The sequence below is a fragment of the Strix uralensis genome, chromosome 24 (assembly GCF_047716275.1).
Source record: "Strix uralensis isolate ZFMK-TIS-50842 chromosome 24, bStrUra1, whole genome shotgun sequence".
In the NCBI taxonomy this organism is placed as follows: Eukaryota; Metazoa; Chordata; class Aves; order Strigiformes; family Strigidae; genus Strix; species Strix uralensis.
Genome location: NC_133995.1, coordinates 3,836,651 through 3,861,825, shown reverse-complemented (window position 1 = coordinate 3,861,825; position 25,175 = coordinate 3,836,651). Strand labels below are relative to the sequence as shown.

The window sequence follows — 25,175 nt, the reverse complement described above, 5'->3', positions numbered from 1 at the left end:
GCCTGGCCCCCTGCCCACGGGTGGGGGTGTGGGCAGGGCTGCTGGTGGCACTGGCAGCACATGCCACCCCCTTGCTCTTGTCCCCCCCTCCCCACCTCAGGGGAGCCCACCCTCTGGGTGAGCCCTGCTCTCCCCCGGGGGGGAGGATTTGGTTTCCACACGGAGGGGGGGCAGGTGGGGTTGTCAAGAAGGTGGTGGGTCAAGAAAAGGGAAAAAACCTCCTCAAATCTAAATTGGGCTGAAAAGCCAAATTCCAAAAATGCTCCTGGCCAGGCTGGGCTGCGGCATGAAGCACCGTGGGGGGCTCCGGCGGCCCCCAGACAAGGCTGCAGGGACGTCCACCATGTCCCCAGCCCCGGCTCCACCTCCTGCCCTGTCCCCCCACTGCCGCCGTCCCCCCCTCTCCCCAGCCGCTCCCTTCTCCCACCCCCCCATTCCTCCCGAGCTGCCACCCCACCACTGTGCCCGCACCCCGTAACTCCCCCGGCTACCCGGAGACCCCGCGAGGAGGCAAACAGCCACGATGGTCTGGCTGGCCCCTGCCCCTCCGAAAAGCGAGGCTGGGAGGGTACCTCTGCTCACTCCAGGCTGGGCCACCTCAGGGGCCCTGTGGGCAAGCTGGGATGGCGGGTGCCAAGCCCTTCGGTGCGCTCGAGGGGAGTTTTCCGTCAGGACCAGCTCTGCAGACCTCTCCTCTATCAGCATCTCCAGGCGGCCGGACAGAGCGGGGCACGGTGCTGGCAAAGGAAAGAGCTTGAAGGCTTCACAACCGTAAAAATAATAAATACAACGTCTTCCTCCTGCACTGCATCGAACGGCCGTGCTGGCCCTCCTCGGGCCCAGCCCTTCCTCCGTCCGTCCCAGAGAGATCGCTGCTCCTCGCGTCGGTCACTGCAGGGTCCCAAAGGGCTTGTCATGGAAACAGTCACGAGAAAGGCGAGTGTCCTGGGGTCTGCCACGCCAGGCTGCGGGGGGAAAGCCCCTCCCGCTCCCTACTGCAGCAGCTTCGGTACCTCCACCTGCCGGAGAAGACACCCCGTTACTGGGGGGAGCGGGGAGCAGCGACAGGGGATGCTGGAACGACGCGGGGGCCCTGTGCGGACCCACCGTGGTGGAGCTGAGCCCCTCTCTCCGTTGCTGCTGGGGATGCTCAGCGCCCCAGGGACATCCCTTCCTCTTGGCCAGGCTGGTTGTCCCCACGCTCCCACGCATGGGACACAAACCACCTGGGGCGAGGGAGATGTCTCAAGGCATCGTGCTGGGACTGGCATTGGAGATGCAGCTTCTCTGGCCACCCGGGGCTACCTCCCACCCCCGTGGGCTCAGCCATGCCAATATGGCAGCAAGAGCTCGGTGAGCTGCTGCCCTTGGGGACCCTGCTGGGACACACCGGTTCATGGGGGTGCGTGTGAGCCCCCCTCGCTGCTGCGAAGCACTCTTCCTTTTCTGCATGGGGAGGTCCTGGATTTCCATCCCCTGGGGTTATTGGTTAAAGCTGGTTTCTTGTGTCCCAAACCCTGAAGCCAAACTTGACTGCTGGGATGAGGTGGATCTGCCCGCCCCAGGGGCTCTGCCAAGGGATGGATCTGCCCCTTTCCTGCTCTCTGCCAAGGGATGGATCTGCTGACCCCACCTGCTCTGCAAGGGACGGTGCAAAAGGATGGATCTGCCCACCCCACGTGCTCAGCAAAGGGATGGATCTGCCCCTGCCACATGCTCTGCGCAGGGGTTGGCGCCACGGACACCCCACACCGGAGAAGGACAGCCCTCCCCTCTCCACTACCCAAGTGACAACAGACGTGACCTCAAATCTCAGCCCACAGACTAACCCCGGGGTGACCCCCACCACAGCCCTGCACTTGCCTTCTTGAGCTGTTTGAGGTTGCTGGAGCGGATGGCCGCCAGGAGCTGGTCCCGTGAGTTCTTCTCCTGGACCGGCAGCGCCCGGTCTCCCAACTTCCTCTGCGTGGCCGGCGAGAGCGAGTTCCTCAGGTTCTCGTTGATCAGCGGTGGGGCGAGCGGAGGAGGAGGCGGCGGCGGCGCGGCAGGTGCCCCCCCTTTCTTAGGAGAACTTTTTGGGGAAGCCTTGGGGGACGGCTGTGGGGATGGCTTGGGGGACCCCTTCGGCAGGGCTCCGGGCTTGGGCACCTCCAGGAGGTCTTTCTTCTCCCCACGCTCCTGTGCCAGTTTCTGCTCCTGGAGGCGTTTCTGCCTCTGTTTGTCCATGTTTCGGCTCAGCAGGTTGGTGACTGTCATGCGTGGTCCGGCCAGCTCGAAGTGGTAGCCCAGCTTCAGGAGCGTGGTGTTTTCCTTCAGGAGCTTGGCGATCTCCATCTCCGTCTTCCCGCCGCAGATGTGCCGCTGGTTGTGGAAACGCAGTTCCGTCAGCGTGTTGTTCTGCAGCAGCGCCCGGAAAATGGCCAGGATGCCCTTGCCCGTGATGTGGTTGGAGTCCAGGTTGATGCTCGTCAGCACCTTGTTGGACTTCAGCATGATGGCGATGGCGAAGGCCACGTGGTCGTCGGCACGGGTGTTGGCCAAGGCGAACAGCTTGACCACGGTGTTGAACTCCAGGGCCTCGGTGAAGCGCACCAGGGTCTCGTTGTTGATGCAGTCCGAGTTGTTCACGTTCACTTCGGTGACCTCAGCGTCATTGTTCTTCACCTTCTCGATGAGCTCATCGAAAATGCTGGAGGCTTCGTCATCCTTGGCCTGATCTGAGGAGCTGCCGGTGGTGGGCTTGGAGGGGCTGCTCTCGGCTGCCGCCTTGGCCTCCTGTTTCTCCTCCGCTGCCTTTTCTGCCTCTGGCTGGGATTTCTCCTTCTCGTCTGCCTTTGATTTTTTCAAAGCTGAACCCTTTTCCTCTTCTTTTTTGTCTTTTTCTTTCTTATCTTCACCTTTTGTGTCTTTTTCTGCCTCTTTCTTTGATCCCAAACTCTTCTCTTCCTCCTTTTTCTCCTTCCCTGGGCCCTTCTTCAATGCTGAACCCTTTTCTTCTTCCTTTTTGTCCTTCCCTGCATCCTTCTTTAAAGCTGAGCCCTTCTCTTCTTCCTTTTTATCCTTCCCTGCATCCTTCTTTAAAGCTGAGCCCTTCTCTTCTTCTTTTTTATCCTTCCCTGCATCCTTCTTCAAAGCTGAGCCCTTTTCTTCCTCCTTTTTATCCTTCCCTGTGTCCTTCTTTAATGCTGACCCCTTCTCTTCCTCCTTTTTGTCCTTCCCTGTGTCCTTCTTCAACACTGAACCTTTCTCATCCTCCTTTTTGTCCTTTCCCATCAGCTTTTTCTCCATGGCCTTGACTTTATCATTGATAGCCTTCTCCTCTTTGGTCTTGGTTTCAGCCTCAGCTTTAACTTTCGGGTCTGTTTTCTGCACACTGTCTTCCTTTTTAGAGTCTTTCCCCACTTTTGTATCTCGTTTCCGGGCCAGGTCTTTGGAAGGAGCTTCCTTTCCCTTTTCTTCTTCATTCTTGGCTCCCTTATTCTTCTCACTCAATCTGCTTTCCTAACAAGAGAAAAACATCGAGGTGTTACAGAGACAGATGCCTCCAACCTCCAGACTCGCCACCCCAGTCTCATTGTCACCAACTCTGCACCTCTGTCACACAGGAGCAACCACAGGGCCCCGCGGGGCAGCACCGCAGCCAGGGAAGATGCGCAGGGGGACGCAGGACAGGCCGGTCTCAGGAAGCTCTTAGACTACACCTGTGAGGGATGAGCTGCCCTAAACCAGGCACTTACGGTAGAAACCTGGTGAGAGCATCACATGGGGTCCCCGGGAGGCAACAGGGAGGTGCCATGGGGGACCCCGCGGACAGCTAGCGCCGGGTCTGTGCCGTGGCAGGGGACAGACTCGTGGCCAGGACTCTTTAGGGGGGTAAGCGACCTGCTCCAAATCGTGATGGTTTAGCCCTGAATACAGGCCAGAGTATCCTCCATCTCACCTGAGTGATTTACCACCGTGTGTTCACACGCTGCAGCCTGGGGCTGGGCTTTGGAAGAGGAAAGTTTAACCCAGCCGAGGTGCCGGGTCCAGGGAAGGGTTCAGCATCCGAGCGCGCCGAGTGTAGACGGACCCTGCAGAACCCGGCCGTGACGAGGTCCCGCTGCAGCTCTCCAAGGCATCTCTGCTCTCCTCCTGCCTCCAGTCCCTTCCCAGTGGGCTCCAGAGGTCTGGCGGATGCCCGCCCTCATCCCCAGTGAACAGACCATAACCTGATAAGCTGCAGGATGCACCTCCCTCAGCAGGCTGCGCTGTCTGACCCCTTCCTACCATACCTCCTACGAGTTACCCTCTTTTTAACCATTACTTTTTATCCTCTTTTTAATCACCTTTTTAACCAGGGAAGGATCTAGTGCCTGTACCTCTGTGAACCCCAGGTGTTCTCCCAGCTTTCCGAGATGGTTTCTAGCTGGATGCTCTGCAGTTTTCCCAGTCACCAAACACTTCCCATGCTGGCCTGGATGCGTGTGCAAGTGACACAGGTGACACTGCTGATCCAGCAGTCACACCCGACTCAGGGCTCTCTGAAACGAGCCTCCTTTTAACATGAGTTTGCATTTTTGAGCTCGCAGCAGAAAACCAAGGAAATGGGGACACGGCGTTTATCGCGTTGTGATGTGTGAGGTTTTCCCAGCACATCTGCTCCCAGTCCAAAGGCATCACAGGAGGGAAGAGCTTCACTGGGGGGAGTCTTGGGGAAGGAGGTAGATTTTGCTGCGTGTCTTGGGCAAAGCAGTGACACTGCAGCGGGCACCCCCTTCCCTGCCCCCGGGGTCTCCCCGTCTCTCTGTGACAAGACGTCACGCAGCAGTGCCCTGGGCCTCCTGAGTTTCTTCTTTTATCTCCGATCCAGCCAAGACCCCCGCTCACACCTTAGTGGGCTGGCAGGCACCAGCGCTTTCAGTTTGTCTGCCCCCTTGTATATTCACTCTTCAAGAGCAATTTTTGCCTTTGTTTTTATGCTTATCACGATGCCACTCTTGTGTTTGTGGGACCTTGATGTGCAGGAAGAGCTTAGACCGGCTTTTGTCCGACCTTCAGGCAGTGACAACATCCTCCCTGCACGCAGAGGGATGCAACCCCAAGGCTTGATGGCGCCTTCCTTACAAATGGCCTCTGGCAGCAAAGGATTTTCCTCTTTCCCTTCATGCTTTAGGGCCATTTGATCATCTGCCTCTGGTCAGTCGAACCCCCTTTTCACGTGATTTTTGGTACTTTTGTCAGGCACCGGACCCTCACCCTCACAGAATCCCAGAATCCCAGAATCATCTGGGTTGGAAAAGCCCTTGAAGCTCCTCCAGCCCAACCATTAACCTCACCCTGACCATTCCCAACTCCACCAGATCCCTCAGCGCTGGCTCAACCCGACTCTTCAACCCCTCCAGGGATGGGGACTCCCCCCCTGCCCTGGGCAGCCCATTCCAACGCCTGACTACCCGTTCTGCAAAGAAATCCTTCCTAATATCCAGTCTAAACCTTCCCTGGTGCAACTTGAGGCCATTCCCTCTTGTCCTAATTTTGTCCTAATAAATAATTGTCCTAATAAATGGCCATTCCCTCGGCACAGCCTGTCCTGTGCGTTGCTGCTGACCACAGCCAGCGCCGGCAGCTGCCGGACACAACAAACGCCTGGTTGCAGCCTTCACCCACGGCCGATTGTTGGAAGTGTGGGAAACGCAAAACAACTCAAAAACCTGCAAAACACACATTTCCTTAACACAGGGTGCCCAGAACAAACACAGGACAGGGTGAAGATCCGGTGATTTGCGTTGCCATGGCACCAAGGAGGAATGCGGAGCGAGGTGGAGGCCGCACGGTCCCGTTCTTCCGCTTTTCTCAAGGAATATTTGACACAACTATACAGACTTATCTCCCGCTCTTCCGCTTTTCTCAAGGAATGCTTTGCACAACTCCTCAGACATTATCTCTCGTTCTTCCTCTTTTCCCACAAAAGCAGAGCACACCTTGCACCAAGGAATGTGCTGTGTCTACTCAAGAGACAACGGCTGGACCACAGTCCCACCCACGCACACATTCACGCTTCGATAAACACTACCCCGAGTTTGTATCTAAGTCAGAGGGATGATAATCCAGTATTAAACTGGAGTGACAGATCAACGGGTTTGTGCTCCTCACCCGCCCCAGAGGGACGCCTTTAGTCAGATTTGTGCCCTTGGCTACGCCGAGTGATTACCTTGGAATTAAATGTGTGATTGCAATCGTTTGTGTCTGGAGTGCTCTAGAGCCAACCTGCAGCTTGTGCGTTTATCGCAGGCAATCACAAAGAATCTGTAGATGTTGCATAAGAATAAACCGTGCTATTCGTGACCCTGACGGCTTCTCTTGAACGCAACCGGACCTACAGCCCACGGGCTGTTCGTGCATCTGGTGTCAGGACTATAGCCACGGCAATAATTGGCACAGCTATTAAGAGATGAGTCCAGCCACCCCTAGCTGCCCTAATCTCTGGCTAGAACATAAGGGGATTCATCTCTTACCGTATTAATTTGTCACCTTAAATCCAACAAGTTGGCACCCCCTTCCCTGCCCCCGGGGTCTCCCCGTCTCTCTGTGACAAGACGTCACGCAGCAGTGCCCTGGGCCTCCTGAGTTTCTTCTTTTATCTCCGATCCAGCCAAGACCCCCGCTCACACCTTAGTGGGCTGGCAGGCGCCAGCGCTTTCAGTTTGTCTGCCCCCTTGTATATTCACTCTTCAAGAGCAATTTTTGCCTTTGTTTTTATGCTTATCACGATGCCACTCTTGTGTTTGTGGGACCTTGATGTGCAGGAAGAGCTTAGACCGGCTTTTGTCCGACCTTCAGGCAGTGACAACATCCTCCCTGCACGCAGAGGGATGCAACCCCAAGGCTTGATGGCGCCTTCCTTACAAATGGCCTCTGGCAGCAAAGGATTTTCCTCTTTTCCTTCATGCTTTAGGGCCATTTGATCATCTGCCTCTGGTCAGTCGAACCCCCTTTTCACGTGATTTTTGGTACTTTTGTCAGGCACCGGACCCTCACCCTCACAGAATCCCAGAATCCCAGAATCATCTCGGCTGGAAAAGCCCTTGAAGCTCCTCCAGTCCAACCATGAACCTCACCCTGACCGTTCCCAACTCCACCAGATCCCTCAGCGCTGGGTCAACCCGACTCTTCAACCCCTCCAGGGATGGGGACTCCCCCCCTGCCCTGGGCAGCCCATTCCAACGCCTGACTACCCGTTCTGCAAAGAAATCCTTCCTAATATCCAGTGTAAACCTTCCCTGGTGCAACTTGAGGCCATTCCCTCTTGTCCTAATTTTGTCCTAATAAATAATTGTCCTAATAAATGGCCATTCCCTCGGCACAGCCTGTCCTGTGCGTTGCTGCTGACCACAGCCAGCGCCGGCAGCTGCCGGACACAACAAACGCCTGGTTGCAGCCTTCACCCACGGCCGATGGGGCTGGGAAGAGTCTCCCCTCAGCATCGTTATGACACGTTCTGCTTCTGCAACCAAAGCCTTTGATCCCAGCTTTGGGGTCAGCCTTCCAGCCTGTTGGTTTCCTTATGGCACCATATTTGCTTCCTGGTGTGTCTGGAGAGATGCAGGCACAGGACCTGCATACAGAGAGACTTGGATAGGTTGGGTCAGTGGCCAACGTTAACAGGATGAGCTTCAACAAGGCCAAGCGCCAGGTCCTGCACTTGGGCCACAACAACCCCCTGCATGGCTACAGGCTCGGGGAGGTGTGGCTGGAGCTGTGTGGAAGAGAAGGATCTGGGGGTTCTCATTGACGAGCAGCTGAACAGGAGCCAGCAGTGTGCCCAGGTGGCCAAGAAAGCCAACGGCATCCTGGCTTGTGTTAGAAATAGTGTGACCAGCAGAAGCAGGGAGGTGACAGTCCCCCTGTGCTCTGCACTGGTGAGGCCACACCTGGAGGGTTGTGTCCAGTTTTGGGCACCTCAATCCGAGAGAGATCTCGAGGGGCTGGAGCGAGGGCAGAGGAGGGCAACGAGGTGGGGAAGGGCCTGGAGAATAAATCCTGTGAGGAGCCATTGAAGGAGCTGGGACTGTTCAGTGTGAGGAGGAGAAGGTGAGGGGAGACTCATCACTCTCTACAGCTCCCTGAAAGGACGTTGTGGAGAGGTTAGTGCTGGTCTCTTCTCCCAGGGAATTAGTGACAGAACAAGAGGGAACGGCTTGAAACTGCAACAGGGGAGGTTCAGACTGGACATGAGGAACAAATGTTTCCCAGCAAGAGTGGTCAGAGAGTGGAATAGGCTGCCCAGGGAGGGGGTGGAGTCCCCATCCCTGGGTGTGTTTAAGGGCCGTTTGGATGAGCTGTGGGGGGATGTGGGGTAGGGGAGAACTGTGTAGAGTCGGGCTGAGGGTTGGACTTGATGATCCCGAGGGGCTTTTCCAACCTGAATGATTCTGGGATTCTGTGACCAAGACTTTGTCATAGCAGTGCAGTAAGAGCAGGGCACCAGGGCAGGATTCATCTCCCCGAACATCAGATATGAGGCACCTCCACTCCCAACAGAGGAGCCAGAGCTATGAGCAGATAACTGAAGACAGATGGAGCCCTGACATTGGAACGAAGTTTGTTGCACAGAGGAGGATCCTACCATAAAGTCTGCATCGGGGTTTGGCAGTTTAAATCTCCTTCTCCTCGCTCCGCAGCCTCATGGCTGGCCTGGCTTTTCCTGGGTGCCTGGTTTTGGCAGCACGGCTCAGCTCTGTGTTCCAGCCAGCACCATGGGGCTTCTGTCTGGAGATGAGCAGAGGGTGACATGCTGAGACACTGCTAGCTGGCAGCCCAGCCGCAGAGCCGTGGTTAGGTCAGGCTCAGATCTAACAGCTGCAGGATTAAGCTGGGCGTCCTCAGCTTGACCACAGTGATGCTGATTGCAGGAGGAGGAGGAAGCACCAAGATGAGGGGTGGCAGAGTGAATGTTGTCTTTGCCAGGGGGACTTTAGGACTTCAGGGAAAGGAGGAAGAAAGATGCCTCTGAGAGATGCAGCTGTGATGCCTTTATGAGCTCCCTGGACCTTCTCAGGGCTAGGCCAGCACTGTGGCATCACCCAGTGCCTTGAACCCCCAAATCAGAGTCCAGACACCCTGGTCTGCAGTCAGGGCTGGCCTCCTCCTCCAGACGATGCCCTGGCCACAGTGTCTTCCCCAGCCCAGGTCCCCATGGTGTCCGTGCAGGGGCAGAGCGTGGCTCTGCCTTCCCAGCGCGCAGCACTGCTGGCCCTTGGGGACTGCTTTTTTGTGGAAAGAACTGGCCTGGCTGTGAGCGGGCCAGCTGTCAGGACTGTTTGTACCTGGCGTATAAACAGATGCCATCTGGGACGAGAGAGCTGTTTATTTAGTTAAGAGATTTCTTGGCTCCCCTGCGCAGACCTAAACAGGAGACAGAAAGGCATATGCCAGACCCCTACAGAGCCCATCCGTGCGTCCACACAGCCCCTTGCTGCTGCAAACCCCAAGGACCAGGGATGGGGCTCCCAGAGGTGCCCCCATGCCAGCACCCCCCTGTCCTGGGGGATGCAGGGAGCAGGTGATGCCACCTCCTCTGGCACTGAGCCGGTGGCCCTTCTCACCAAGACGTGCTCTGTCCCCAAGGCTGGGATGGCGCAAGGATGCTCAGTGACATCCTGAAGCATCTCGGTGAAGGAAGAGCCACGCCTGCCCTGGCAGGAGACTGGGCAGGAGGAGTGTGGGATGAGGACTCTGCTGCCTCACTCTCCCCCCACACCCGTGCCCAACGGTGCCTCTCAAAGGTGTTTGGGGATGTCCCAGGTTGAAGGTTTCTTGCATGTTTCTGCGAGAAGAGACAGTTGCCCCCTCCAGGGCTCTGCAGCCCTCTCATGTCCACAGGCTGAGCACTTGTTGAGTCGGAGCCATCAGCCTCATCTCCACATCAACTGCTCCAAAAAGCCTTCTCCTTCCCAGCCCGAGCTCACACTTGACTGTGGGGAGTTCTGAGTCTCCCCTAAGCTCCCTGAGCCATCCCAGACCAAGCAGAGCAAAAACTTTGATCAGAAATGAGCAGATCTCGGAGAAAGGGAGGAAAACCCTGGAGAGAAGGACCTGCAACATCTCCCACGCTCAGAGAAGGCAATGGATTTCTCCAAACAAGATGAAACCAGAGCAAGATAAGATGCATTGCAAATCCCTGCTTAGCAAAGCTCCTGTGGCAAGTGCTGGGAATGTCTCGTTATCGCATTGTTAGTGCTGTTCTCATTAAAGCTTCCATCCACGGGTGTGTCACAGAATCACAGAATTGTCTACGTTGGAAAAGACCTTGAAGCTCCTCCAGCCCCACCATGAACCTCACCCTGACCGTTCCCAACTCCACCAGATCCCTCAGCGCTGGCTCAACCCGACTCTTCAACCCCTCCAGGGATGGGGACTCCCCCCCTGCCCTGGGCAGCCCATTCCAACGCCCAACAACCCCTTCTGCAAAGAAATCCTTCCTAAGAGCCAGTCTGACCCTGCCCTGGCGCAGCTTGAGGCCATTCCCTCTTGTCCTGGCGCTGGCTCCTTGGCTCAAGAGACTCCTCCCCCCTCTCTGCACCCTCCTTTCAGGGAGTTGCAGAGGGCCAGGAGGTCTCCCCTCAGCCTCCTCTTCTCCAGACTAAACCCCCCCAGTTCCCTCAGCCGCTCCCCATCAGACCTGTGCTCCAGACCCTGCACCAGCTCCGTTGCCCTTCTCTGGACACGCTCGAGTCATTCAAGGGCCTTTTTGGAGTGAGGGGCCCAAAACTGAACCCACTCATCGAGGGGCGGCCTCACCAGTGCCGAGCACAGGGGTCAGATCCCTTCCCTGTCCCTGCTGGCCACGCTGGTGCTGATACAAGCCAGGATGCCATTGGCCTTCTTGGCCACCTGGGCACACTGCTGGCTCCTGTTCATCCGGCTGTCAATCAACACCCCCAGGTCCTCTGACTGGCAGCTCATGTTGCCACATGTCCAGGTGCTGTGGTGTGGGGCAAGTGTGGAAGGAGGGCGCTGGAGCCAGAAAAAGGAGCCGGGGGAAAAGGAGCCAGCCGTGCCCCCAGGCAGGGGAAAATGGGAAGGCAACAGATGTGCAGTGATCGGCCACGGGTGTTACTGCCACCACGGGCAGCGTTTGCGAGATCACGTGTGTCCAGCAAATTTGGGACGCACTGGTAGGGTCTTGTCAAAGAGCTGCAAGTTATTGCAGAAAGTGCTGGCTGGTAGCAAGGAGTAAGAGGTGTTTAAGCTGTTTCATTTAATGCAGAGCTGCCTTGGTCGTGGCACCCGCTGCAGGAGGCCCTCTGCAAGCCCCCACCTCCATCAGCAGCAGCAGAAGGGGAGGAATCAGGAGCAAAAACTTGCAGGCCAGACATCAGATCTGTGTTTCTAAAACCAAGGGTCAGTCTCCACTGCCTGCACGAGACTCTCTGTCCCTCGGTGGAGATTGGTGACATCTCTAAAGCCAGCTCAGAAGCTGCCCTAGGCCATGTGTGTGCTCAGGAGGGAGCGTGCTTGTGTCCCTGCCTGCCCTTGCACCCATCCCCGGGCTCTCGGTCTGCCCTGCCACCCCGGCTCCACCCCAGGTGCCAGCCCCGGGTGGTGACACCAGCCCACGCTCTGCTCACTGATGATGGTGCTGGAAGTGAATCACGTTGCTCCAGCTCTTGGAGGTCAGCAGAGGTGCCACGTGGCAGGATGATGCAGAAGAAGAGAGAGAAATGCATCCTTCCCCCCGAGCTTGAAACCCTGGCTGTCCCTGCAGCAACCAGCGCTCCTTCTCCTGCAGCCCAGGCCACCAGCCAGGTTGTCTCTATCTGCAGCAGCCAGCGCCAGCCCTGTACCCTCTCCATTGCCATCTTGAGTCCTGCCTGCTCGCTCCTCTCCGCCGCGCTGACATATTTACCTTGGATACCTAGAAACCAGTGCTGCTGCACCCCCTCCCGTGCCATTCCCTTTGCTGTGAGCACGATTATTAGGGGAATATTTTTACACAGCGTGTCAGACCTTTAAAAATAAGACTAATGAAAACAGCCTGGTACTTGGCTGATTAATCACCAGTGTTTTGATGAACTGAAATGCCTTCCCGATTCCTCTAAATAGACTGAAATGAGCATTGCCATCGCTTGTTAGCATTTGTAACCCTCAAGCCCACTCAGATGTTTCCTTAAAAGGCAAAGGAGACTGGGAACTTCTTGCCTGGAATCTGAGTGTTTGCAGCACCACTCCCGACGCTGAGCAAGGGATGGGGCTGGGGATGGAGCGGCCGGCTGAGCCGGGGATGGCCGGGAGCGGAGCAGAGGGGCTGCTGAGATCTGCTGAGGGTGGTGGGGATGTGATGGTGGAGCAAGGTTCTCGCCTCCTGCCCTGAAAGCCCCACAGATCGTTTTGGGGTAGAAAATCACTGCTTGGGTGGTAGGTATTGATCTGGTCACCCCGCTGTACCCACAAGCAGACTTAGAAGTGAAAGGGGAACACGCCAGAGAGGAGTGGGAAGGATGGGTTACCCAGGGACTTGCAAAACCTGCACCCGAGCTGGAGGGAAGGGGCACTTTGTGGCCTGGCTGCTGCTGTTACGTCAGTCCCTGGCAGAGGGGACATGGAAATGGATTTGTAGAAGAAATGTTTTGTCTTTGGAAGGGGCCAGCTCTCACCAGCCTGCAGTTATTTTCAGAGGTATGTCCTGGGAAGAGTCCCTCATGGCCCAGACTACCAGGCTGAACATACTGCCCCAGCACGCTGGCCATGTGCTCGGCTCAGCTAGAGAACAAGTTGTAAGGATGGGAGACTTGGGGGGCACGTGCTGCCGAGCAGCTCCGCGTTGGCTCCGGCGAGCTGTGCCCCATCTGGGTTCAAGGAGGGCTCGGCTGAAAGGGGGAAGCCTGAAGAGTCCAGGATGGCTCCTCCATGAGGGTCATTGCTGGTGGCACATGTCACGCTGCACCCCAGGAGGAAACGGGACCCTCAGGAAAAGATCTCAGGGCCAAACCTGCACCTGGAGTTCATGTTAAAATGGCTCCAGAAATAGTGAACTCAGCCTGCAGGCTTGATGCTGACTCGGTCCCTAATGTCACCTGCACCTCTGGTGGCCTCTGGAAGCCAGCTGTGAGATATCACCCCCCAGCTGCTATCAGAGCATCAAGAGCACGAGAGGGGAAGCCTGAGTCAGGCTCAGGCCCACCCCAACCATCAGCACCCCTGGAAAACGCGGGGTTATCTCCAACGCAGCTGATGGGTGGCACATCGGGTTCACACACACCTGAGCAGCGGGGCACGGTCCTCGCCTGCCTGCAGCTATGGGGACGTCTGTTCTTGGGCAATATAAGGGGAAAACATGGAGCAAAGCGAGAGGCAAGTGTCGGTGCCTTCAGAAACTGCCCGCACGTGGAAACGGCACCTATTTAGCAAAGTCAGTTGAGCTGCATGTCCACTCATCGGCACAGGTCTTGTGCCTACACTCTTGCAAGCACCAAGGAGTTACCACCTCTTGTAACCAAACTGCCCTACACCAGTGCCCTCCTAAAACAAGATGCAGATGGCTGCGGAAGGACAGCTGGACCAGCTGAATTTAATTAATCCGGGAATGGTTTCAGCCACATGGGGAATTTCTGCATGTGCTCTGGAGCCCACCGGAGCTCCAGCCTCCAGTTTGACTCACCGCCTCCCTCCTCTCCAGCAACTCCCCTGGCAGAGCCGTTTTGGCGTGCTGGCTGCCTGGCACATGGCTTTGTCCCCAACAGGGATTCTCCATCCAGAGCCGTGCTCCTTGCAAAGCAACCAGAATCCCTCCAGAGCTGTAGGGCTGGGGGACAAAGTCCAGGCCAAGAGACTGTCCCTGTCTCCCAGCCTCTGCTGGGATAATAAAGTCCTCCTGCAGCCAACAGGACATTTTCCAGCTCATCTCTTGGCAGGGTACGGCTTAGGCAACGGGTACCCACCAGCAAAGCTCCATCTGTCCTGCACAAATCCTGAGTGATGGAGGAGCTTTTGGAGGTGGGAGAGCAGGGAAGTGAGGAAGCCCCCGGGATGAGGGGAGATCTGGGAGACAGAGACAGCTCACCAAAAACTGTTGGTCAGCTGGGGGCTCCCAGACCAGACTGGCAAGGGAAGGAAGTTGGGCTTGGTTATTTGTCATAGGGGGTTTAGGCATAATTATGGATCCATAACTAACGAGCCAATCTGGTATCACTGCCTGAGGGGTTTCAGTCTGTCCTACACATGCTACTGAGTCCTACAAAGGTGTCCAGAGCCACCGTGAGACTCTGAGATTGAACTCACAGCTCTAACCTCGGGCATCTGCATCATCCTCTGGAGACACCTTCCTAGTCACGTGGGGTCTAAAGGAGCCCCAGTGTCCCCTCCATCCTGCCCAGCTATCCCAAATCCCAGCCAGAGCTGGAGGGAGGCACCAGCACCCCACCACCCCTCAGTGTGACCATAGGTGAAGGGGGCTGAGGAGGCTGGGCACAAGACACGTGAGAGCTCCCAGGGGACAGGGCTGTCCCCCGAGAATGTCCCAGCAGTCTGTTGAGGTGGCCAGTGGGCAAAGGCAGGTCGTTCCTGGGTATTTGGGTACCCGTTGCCATTATGCTCCAGGCATGTGAGAGGGTTGCTGGAGCCAAGCTAAGCCACAACAAGCTGGCCAAGCTGTTCCTTTCCTCCGTTCCTCAGTCACTTTTGAGTAACTCAGGGACAACTCAGAGCCAAGAACATTCCTGGAAAAAATGCTGTGTCCTTGGCCGAGTCCTGAGAGCTACTAACCTGGTTGCCAGAGACTGCCGGAGGAAGTGGGACTGCGAGGCTTCTGCTGACCCTGCTTGCCGAGAACAGCCAAGTGCAGGTCTGCGTGACACACACCCACTCACAAGGGGATCTGGCATTGCTCTACCTGCAGCAGCGCCAGGGCAACCCTCCTGGTCCTTGGCTAAGAGCAAAAACCATGGGCCAGTGTTGTGAGATACCCTGCTCGCACCCGCCGTACGCCCCGCAGAGCTCTGGCCCCGATGGGCTCCCTGGTAGGACCATTCCCAGGCAGCAAAGAGTTTCTCTCTTGGCACATTTGGATTCTTTTGGCATGAAGCAAGGGTGAAAGGACCTTGGCTTCCAGCTCTGGGACACACGCAGATCTAGCACGACCCCCCTGGCCATGCTCTATGTGCTAAAGCCCAGAGCGATGTAAACAACTTCTTGCCCTGCCCCGCCTCAGCTATTACTCTGTTATTTTAATGAGGAACTCAGTTATTCCCCTTCCCTTCTGCTCAGACCTTTCTGACCCCAAATATCACTGTCTCTTTGCACTTCCCAGGCCAATGTTTTTAAAAACATCTTCCTTCTGAGATGCAGCGCTGTTCTCCAGAGACTGGACAACTTCTGGCCCTGACTTTTGTCTTGCTTTGCCTTCATTGCTGAATTAAGGCCAATAACAAACGTTTCAACTGGGTTTCCTTTAATAGAATAGCTCCAGCCCTTCCACAGTGACATGCAGTCGTTTTCCAGAAAGCCCTTAAAGCTGCTGGATACCCTGCAGATGGAAACTTTTGCTCCTCTAATAAAACCTGGTTTTAGAAGTCAGGGTTTTTCTCTTCCATCCATTGCACTCCCAGCCCCTTCTCCTGGCACTGCCGTGGCTCAACTGGATGTTCCCAAGATGAGACCTTTCCTCTGATCACCTCCTCTTTGGCAGAGGTTGCAGCGAACATCAGCGATTCACCCCACGGCCACCTCAAGGCCGGATTTCTGCCCAGCGCACTTTCTGTGGGCAGCCCACGAAGAGAGTTCCTCAGATTTTTAGGAACAGAAGAACTGCAGTTCAGCCCTCGCGAGTCTTAAATCCTATCTCCTGTCCTCTGCGTCACAGGGGCTGGACGCTCGAGAAGCAGGACTCTGGCTCCCAGCCTCCTGGGATTACATGGAAAGCATCTCCAGGCCCCTTGTGGCTGCAGATCTCCCACGGGTCCCATCGGCCAGCCCATGGGACCATCACAGACACCCCATGGTGTCACTGGTGGCTGCGGGCGCCCAGTGTGGGAGGAAGAATCAGGTGTCTGAAGCAGATGAGACGAGCCCCAGCCCCCGGTGCCTACCTGCCAAAATCAGGGAGGTGGTTTGCTGGTCAAAACCCTTAAATAGCTTATGAGAAACAGGAGCACTGGCTCCTTGGGCTCCTACACCACGTGGGAGCTGCAGCCCAGAACACAGCACTTAATGAGACAAGCAGGGCATGCCAGGAGTCACGATATCTAGCTCTTAGAAACTGAAGATCTGCCCTGAAAGGAAGCAAACTGCAGCTCCCTTTCTGCTGCGGGCAGCTCTCATGGCTGTGTGGGTGCTGGTTCCCGTGCCGGGCATGTCTGCCTTCTGCCATGGTCCCCCTGCCAGGAGGCAGGACTGCTCGGAGCCCTCGGCAGCATCTGGAAGGTCTCGGCGTAAATCCTGACCCAAATACCATGTCTCAGCCCTGGGCTACTCAACCCAACATCAACGGGCTGCACGCTCCAGAACACCTCTGTGACCCTGTCACCTCTCCCGTTGCAATCTGCAGCTCTCGTTCCTGTCTATTTTCAACCTTGTTTGCACCATGCTCTGGGCAGAGGAAAGGGCTGAGCAGGACTCGTGTCACCTCACGGTGTGGCTGGTCCAGCGCCGTTGCTGCTATCCGCGCCGTGACTTCAAAACGAGCTCCCTGATACCTCCTCCCCTGCGAAGTGAGATCCTCTCGCTCCATCCTGCTGCGATTCCCACCACGGCAAAGGGTGGGCTTGAGTGACACGACCGGTTAATCCCAGCGTCCTGCTGGGAGCTGAGTCACCGAGACCTTTTTAGCACGCAAATGATGTCATAACGCTGCAAAAGAAAGCGATACGTAAAGGATCCCAGCTCTTTTTCTCCTCTCTATGTCTATTTATCAGCTCAACATAAACAGATAATAAACCTCCTGGGCAGCTCGGCCCATATAAGCTAAACACTCCAAGCATTTCCATGGATTTATCTGCATCCCACTTGTGGTTTATGTAAATATAGAACTCAGCTTTTTACTCGTTTTTTTCAGACTGACTAGAAATTCAGCTTTTTTTCCTCCTTGTGCCCTTAGATGGACTACATATCTCCCAGACAGACAGTGTGCCTTCGGCGTGACCTACGAGTCGCTGGGAACGTTTTGTGCTGCCACTCACGCCAGTCACAGCAAAACAAGGTTTCTGCCACCATTTCCCAACAGCACCACAAAACCACCGATCTGGCTGTGAGGTTCCTTCTCACACCGCTTGTTCAGAAAGGCAGTTCAAACCTGGGTGCGCTGCCACCTCACTTCCCTCAGCTGTTCTCTGAACTGCAGATCCTTCAGCTGTCTGTCATGGCATCGTTCCTGCTTCTCTTTTCACCTTGGAGGTCTGTTTTATCGTCTGTTGCTAGCTGACAGCTCTCGCTTCTGGTGCTTGTCCTTCTCGTTACAGGGTTGGTACATTTTCAGAAATGAAGAGCAAAACATCCAAGCACAGACAACATCAGTTTTCATTTCTGAACAACGAAAGATGACAAATAAAAGGTCTCTCCTGGATGGGCTGGTCTGCAGCAGGCTGGAGAGGCCACAAAGCAGAGACCATGCGGCCTCCTTTAAGGACCAAATAGGAACGACTCAATACCTTTGGTTTCTTTTGACTATTTTGGATATCCCTGGCTATCGTCCACAGCAGTAACGCAGAGACAAGGGAGCCACCAGCTCCCTTCCTATTCCGTGTGCTGGTGGAAGGACTCACACCTGCGTCCCCTGGCCACCCCAGCGTGAGGTGGGTGCTGCTGGAGAAGCCCCAGGAGAAAGGATGCACCAGTGTCACCCATCCCTTACCCCTCTCTTAGAGGCCAGGATGAGCTGGGCAGAACAACAGCTTGTTCTGATGAGGGGAAAAGCAGGCACCCAGACTGCCAGAGACCTGCCCAGGGCACGGTTATAAGAAAGGCAAGAGCTGGGAATTGGTGAGGACTCTTGGAAAAAGAAGGAACAGTCTTGGCATATCGACAGAACTGAGTGATAAACAGGACAGCAGAGTTTAAATACATATGTGTTAGTCACAGACTGGTAAGATGCTTAAAGAATGATATAACCACTTCTTTTCCCTTGTTTGCAGTTTCCCTTGAGTCTGTCCCAGCTATTTAAATGTGGAGCTTGTTTTTTCCCCAGATATTTTCATGAAAAGATGACAAGCTTTGAGCATTAATAAGAAATTTAAATGCTAACTTGTTTTTCCATGGTGTGAAGAAGGGGTCATTGGTAGGGATCCTCACTTTTCACGGTATCTTCCTCCACATACAGCCACCAGTAACTGGATTAAATACCACCCAGCACCGAGCGCCAAGCCTACACTCATGCACCCCAGTCAGTTAGAAAGGAAGGCAGGATTTTTTATAAGGCCTTCCCAAGGCGTTTTGTAATCCTTACCCATGGCAATAGGACCTGCTGCCCTCTGGCACCAGCACCCTTCAGATATGCTGCATTTGGATGAAGTAAACTCCTTCCAAGGTCACTGCTTTTTCCATGAGGAATGGTGTCCCACCGCTCACTGTCAGCTGCATCCAGCCTACAGCCAAGAGTGCTCGGGGACACAGGGATGTCCCCAGGAGCTCTGGGCCAGGCAAAGCAGGGCTAAAGATGCATGGAGCCGGGACAGGAGGGTGTCTTGCCTGCACAGGAGCACGTGTGGGGAGTGGGACGTCTGAGAGGCAAGGGAAAGGTGTTGGAAGAAACTTGCCTGAGACACCTCAACTTCTCCTGTGGGAAGGGTGGTCAACCATCAGGAAACAAAAACACAGGGACCATCTGCACCGTGCACAGCTGGTCCAGGCTGTGCACATCTGCCCTGGCATCCAAAGTCTCCTATTCAGAGCCTTCTCCTCCAAGAAGCTGGTCCCTAGGCTTACATGGAAAGAGACATCCACCATGTGTTCAAGCATCCTGCCAAAAGAAGTGGTTTTGTGGCCCTGGAATGAATCCCCTCCATCAGTAGGATAATGCCCCCACATGCAATTTCCCAGCCATCTGTGCTTGAAGCGGTGTGAAATCAGTGCAGCCTGGCTGGGAAGCAGGACTGGGGACTCTGATGGGACTGGGACAGGCAGGTGTCCTGTCCTTGCAGGTGAAGTTGAGGGAAGGAGGCTCTGCCACCAGGCACTCAGTGTTTTGGGTGCCACCTGGGCCCTGTGGTGAGGCCGCGTGGGAATCCAAGAAGAGCCAAAAAACAGCAGCGGGTGGATTTTGTGGCACACTTTGAAAAGTAAAACCACCTGTTATGGATACGGCAACCGCTAAGGAGCACTTGTCCACCAAACCACCTGGTCCTAGGGCCCGCGCGGTTCATATGGAGCAGTGGCCCTTCCCACGGGGTAGCTCTTCTCAGCCAGGTCCATCCCAGCAAAGGTACCCCCGAGGGGGTTAGGAGTGACCGAACGCCAGTGTGAAAGATGGGGGTATCTCCAGGGTGTATGTCATGGTGGAATATGTACGGATACACGCTTTTTAACGATGTCACCAACAGCAGAGGAAGAACTGAACAAAACCAGAGTAGCTCTCACAAAGCCCATCTCCTCATACAGAACCACAGAATCACAGAATCATCTCGGTTGGAAAAGCCCTTGAAGCTCCTCCAGCCCAACCATGAACCTCACCCTGACCGTTCCCAACTCCACCACATCCCTCAGCGCTGGGTCAACCCGACTCTTCAACCCCTCCAGGGATGGGGACTCCCCCCCTGCCCTGGGCAGCCCATTCCAACGCCCAACAACCCCTTCTGCAAAGAAATCCTTCCTAAGAGCCAGTCTGACCCTGCCCTGGCGCAGCTTGAGGCCATTCCCTCTTGTCCTGGCGCTGGTTCCTTGGCTCAAGAGACTCCTCCCCCCTCTCTGCACCCTCCTTTCAGGGAGTTGCAGAGGGCCAGGAGGTCTCCCCTCAGCCTCCTCTTCTCCAGACTAAACCCCCCCAGTTCCCTCAGCCGCTCCCCATCAGACCTGTGCTCCAGACCCTGCACCAGCTCCGTTGCCCTTCTCTGGACACGCTCGAGTCATTCAATGGCCTTTTTGGAGTGAGGGGCTCAATACTGAACTCAGTGTTCGAGGTGCGGCCTCACCAGTGCCAGAAGAATTTACAGCTCAGCAGAACCCATCCCGCAGAGACACCGCCGTGAGCACTGAGCCCCCATCTCCTGGCACAGACAGCTTTTCCTCTTTTGAAGAGAAATCCCAGGCACGATACAAAAATTACAAGTGACAGCAAGTCAGCTGTGCCCCCAGGTTAATCCTTCAGTTAATGTCACTGCTTCAACTTTACAGCATGTTTCTAACCTGAATTTCTCTCTCATTATGTCTTTGCCTGCTACAGTAGCGAGCCGAGAGCTCTAGAAATCATCTCTTCATTTACCTACTTGTGAGTATTAGCTTCACTTTGGCTCCTGTGATACATGGACCTTCAAGAAAGTCTGTTGAGTGCATCCGAAGAGAGGCACTGTCCCAAGCCCCATTGTTGAACTTGGGGTATACTTTTACTTGCTAGCAATATAAAATGAAGATTAATTAATTAATGCATCACCAAGATGTGAATTTGGCTCCCCAGTGCGGAGAAATTAGGGCAAAGCTCACATCTATTTTGGGCTGTTTATAAACTGCTTCCTAGCTACCCAAGTTTGCCCTTTTCATCACTAAGAAGATGTGTTATTATGTAGTTACAATATTTCTAAATATACTCACTCCTTCCAATATTTAGAAAGGGATGGGGGTGCCTGGAGCCAGTCCAAGAACAGAGCAATGACTGAAAGAACTGTCAGATGGGCAGAAACTGAATCTTTCCCTTTAAAACACCTTATTTTGCGCTTTGGAGAAATTCCGGCGCATCCCAGCTAACAGGCAACACCCCATCAGCCACTGCACGAAGTGGGGGCAAAGGAGGGAGCAAAGAACAGGAGGGAGGAGGAAAAATAATGGGGAGACAGGAGCGCAGCAGCGTGGGCCAGAGCGCTGTCGGCCCCGCGCGGATGCTGCCCCAGCCCCGGTCCGGGCAGGCTGCGGGGGGCTGGAGCGGCCGTTGCACCGTGGGGGCTGCGACCCAGCCACCTCCCAGCTTTGCAAAATGAGTTTTAGCAATAACGATACAGCCCAAGGCACCACTGCGCAGCTGGACTAGGAACCCTCTAATATTTTCTATCTTCAGCGCCTTGTGCAAGGCAGCTACGGGCCTATAAACTCTCTGTAGTTCAAGGTCAAGAATCTCACCGCCTGTCCCTCCCTGCTGAAGAGACATCACAGACACAGGGTAACATCTTCCAGATGTTCAGAGGGCCAGTCCCACTGGAAGGACCTCCTGTTCCTTCCCTGCCCTTGTGCCCAGGCTTCCCTCCCGCGCTCACATGTCTGCTTCTTGCTTGTAAAGGTTTTCCTCGACGCATTTAATCAGGCGCTGTGTGGGTTTGTGATGCACAACGCTGGGAGCTGTCAAGGGAGAGGGGCAGGGACCGACATCGCCAAGGTGCTGCACTGGGCTGGGGGAATGCTGTTCCCTGTGGGTGTGCAGCCACGATGCCTGTGTTGGCAGGCACAAGTGCTTCGCTGCCTGCTGCAACGTGAAATCCACTGATATGAGAGAGGGATTTGTCATCAGAGGCCTCAGTACTCTGAGCAGCTGGGTGAGAGCTCAGGAGCCGCCTGGGATGCTCCGGACGGCTCCCTGTTCTCACTCCATCCTGCAGCAAAACACAGCCCTGAGGCTTCCTCGGATGAGGGAACCATCGGCTTCCTGGGCTGGTTTCTGCGATTGCTTCTGTGGTCTGATGATCCCACCTGGTCCCATCCCACCCCATCCCATCCCATCCCATCCCATCCCATCCCATCCCATCCCATCCCATCCCATCCCACAGAATCCCAGAATCGTCTCGGTTGGAAAAGCCCTTGAAGCTCCTCCAGCCCAACCATGAACCTCACCCTGACCGTTCCCAACTCCACCAGATCCCTCAGCGCTGGGTCAACCCGACTCTTCAACCCCTCCAGGGATGGGGACTCCCCCCCTGCCCTGGGCAGCCCATTCCAACGCCCAACAACCCCTTCTGCAAAGAAATCCTTCCTAAGAGCCAGTCTGACCCTGCCCTGGCGCAGCTTGAGGCCATTCCCTCTTGTCCTGGCGCTGGGTCCTTGGCTCAAGAGACTCCTCCCCCCTCTCTGCACCCTCCTTTCAGGGAGTTGTAGAGGGCCATGAGGTCTCCCCTCAGCCTCCTCTTCTCCAGACTAAATCTCATCCCATCCCCTTCATCTCATCCTCTTCCCCATGGTGGAGCAAAGGCCCTGCTCCACCACCGCCATGGGCTGACCTGCCCGCGCTGCGAGCTGGCATTTTCTAGGTGCTAATCCCAGGCTTAACAATGCCAAGGAGGAAGGGATGGAGGATATTTTTTTCTTGGCCTCCAGGGATTGAAATAGAAGAAGAAAGTCAGTTCTTCCATATCCAGTTACTGCACTGCAATCTAACTGGGCCAGTTTCACTGACAAATCTGACTGGCAGCCAACTTGTTTTGTCTTCCACAGCCCGAAGCTACTGAAGTTCAAAGGAGAGCACAACGGGCGCTTTTCTCAGGACCTCCACCGCTGCCCTCCCCTCCAGCCACAGAACTGTACACCCTCTCCCGGGGCGCCTCTCCTCCCCGTGCCATCCCTCGCCACCATCCCGAGTTCCCTCCCGCAGCACACAGACACACACACACAGACACACACACACAGACACACACACACAGACACACACAGACACACACACACACACACACACACACACAGACACACAGACACACAGACACACACACACACACTCTCAGGCATCTTCCAAATAACGAAGTGTTTAACCAGACAATTTCCCAGCAATCTTTTTCCAAAACCCACAAATTTCCTCCGTTCCTCCTGATCATGGACACTTCCCTAGCCCAATCTCCAGTCAACTCCTCATCATCCCGTGGTTAAAAACAAAATAGTGAGGCCGAATGCAAGTCTCCCCCCTCCCTGAAAAAGCAGCTTTTTCATTGTCAGGGCTGGCTGCAAGCCGGGATCACCTGCAAACCAGTGCAGTGTCACTGGGATAACTGGTCCCACATTCCCTTTGCAAGCAGCTTTGTCCTGCAGCACCTGCAGTTCCCCACCACGGGGAAATTTTCCACCAGTCCACCGATGGGAAAATAAACCCAGTGCTCTCGTGGCAAGGGGCACGGTACTTTCTGTCCCCCAGCCCACGCCAAACGCCACATATAGAAGGTGAAGGCTGAGAGTTCCTTGTCCTTGAAGCCAGGGGAAAGCTCGCAGGCTGCACAAGGCAGAGCTTAGAGAGGGGTGGGGGGAACTATTTAACCCCTTGTTCAGGTCTCCAAAATAAACCTTTATTTATTTCCCCTATAGCTGCAATTTTCATCTTTTTCTCCTTGTCTTCTCCCAGGCCCTGGTCAGGAGGGGACCCTCCTATAATAAACACATCCATAAGGAACTATTTCCAAGTGCTCAGGGGCTAGTTAAAGCTTGATTATTCAGCTGGAAGATCCAGGCTACTGCTGGGTGACCTGGAATAGATAAGGAATCAGAGCCAGAGCAGTCTGTTAAGAGGGGTATCCACATAAGCCTCTGCTCTGCTTACACTGCTGATATTCCTCAGCCCTGTCCCGTCACAGCAGATGCAAATCCAGCCTGGGATATGAATCTCCCCGTGACTACACAGATAAATAGCTGAAGAGTCTCCTTCTTTCACTTTCTGGCTCAGCCTGCCGTGAAAAACTAGGGAAACCAAATGCTTCCCAGCTTCCCACGCACAGAACACATACCATATATTCTTAGTGCAGAGGTTAATAAATGTTACAGAGAAGTGGGATTGGCTCCCACTAAGGCAAGGCACAAGAGGAGAGGGACTGGCGTGAAGCTTTCTAGCTCAAAGCAAGCTATTAAAGGATTTGCCAGGTGCAGAGGAGGTAATAAATGTACCCAAATCAAAATAAAAGAATGAATTTTAACTGAACAACAAACATGAAACAAACGGCTTGGGGCAAAACCTGCTTCTCAGGGTGATTTCCACCAAGCAGCAAACTTTTTTTATTCCACAAGAACTAGAGACTATTTAAACTTTTGCACAAGAAGAACTGAAAGGACTAAGAGTCCAGAGATCTCCAAAGGGAAAAAAAACTGGAGGAAAAAGAAACGCAGCCTGCGGGATCGCTGTCACTGCGCTGGCCCCTCCAGCCACCTTCTGGGAGTATCATCACCGCTCCCAGCCCTGCCAAAGGATGTTAGAGCAGAGGCAGAGAGAAAATCCCTGGCACCAGCAGAGGGTTTGGCTTTGTGAGTAACACCGGGATTTCACGAAATACCCTGTTCCCACCCGGAGTGCCTGGACCAGCTCCCTGCCTCACTCCTCTGGTCTCCACACGACAGCTCTTCCTCCTTAGCAAGCACAGCACGGCTTTCTCGGGGTTTGTGTTTTCCATCTCATCCCCTAAAACAGCCCAGCAGAGTTCACAGGTATTGCCCCTGCACTTCTCACAGAAACAGCTCAAGCGTGGGGAGTTGTGACTTACGTCTATCGAGTGTTCCCTCTGAATACGTTTCCTGGTCTCCTTTTCGCAGTGATTGAGCATTGTGTCGCAGTTTTGCGGGCCAGGTGGGGAATTTTCTGTTTGGTTTTTCTGACTGAGCTCCAGAGGGATGTTTCCATCTGGATCCACCACATCCAGCTCCTTTTCCAGCTCTTCCATCTCCTCTGGAGACAGAGTAGACAACAAACTGTCAATATCTGGATCTTCACTAACTTGTCGCCGATATTTGGCCACTTTGGACATCTTGGCTCGCTGGCGAGACACGGTTGCGGTTGTGTGTGGTACCCAAGGAAGGAGAAAAAAACCAAGAAGCCGAAGCTCCAACACTGCTTCCCCCAACGGCAGCAGGTGCTGAAGTGTTAAATCTCAGCAGCTCTCAATCGCTGCAGCCCGGGATATAGTAGTTGTAAAGAGGGGACACCCCTCGGTCCAAGAGTTGGCCAATAACAGGATCCAGCTGCGATTCGGGTGCTGGGAAGCCAATGGAGCCCAGCGGGAGGCGGGGAATGGTGCTATCAGAGGAGCCTGAAACCCGAGGACATTCCAGGGAACCATGCAGAGCTGCATGACCAAATTTAGTCCGGAGCATTTAGCCTTTTA

The 25,175-nt window shown here is 54.9% G+C and overlaps 1 protein-coding gene across 1 annotated transcript; it reads right to left on the bottom strand.

The window, feature by feature from the left end:
• Positions 1-462: 462 nt before the first annotated feature.
• LMOD1 (leiomodin 1) lies at positions 463-24,930 on the bottom strand. The gene is made up of 3 exons (XM_074893552.1): positions 24,558-24,930; positions 1,864-3,501; positions 463-1,019 (listed from the first exon to the last, which is right to left on the bottom strand). Exons 1-3 carry the CDS (start codon positions 24,816-24,818, stop codon positions 993-995), a joined length of 1,926 nt encoding a protein of 641 aa, XP_074749653.1. The 5' UTR covers positions 24,819-24,930; the 3' UTR covers positions 463-992.
• Positions 24,931-25,175: the final 245 nt, after the last annotated feature.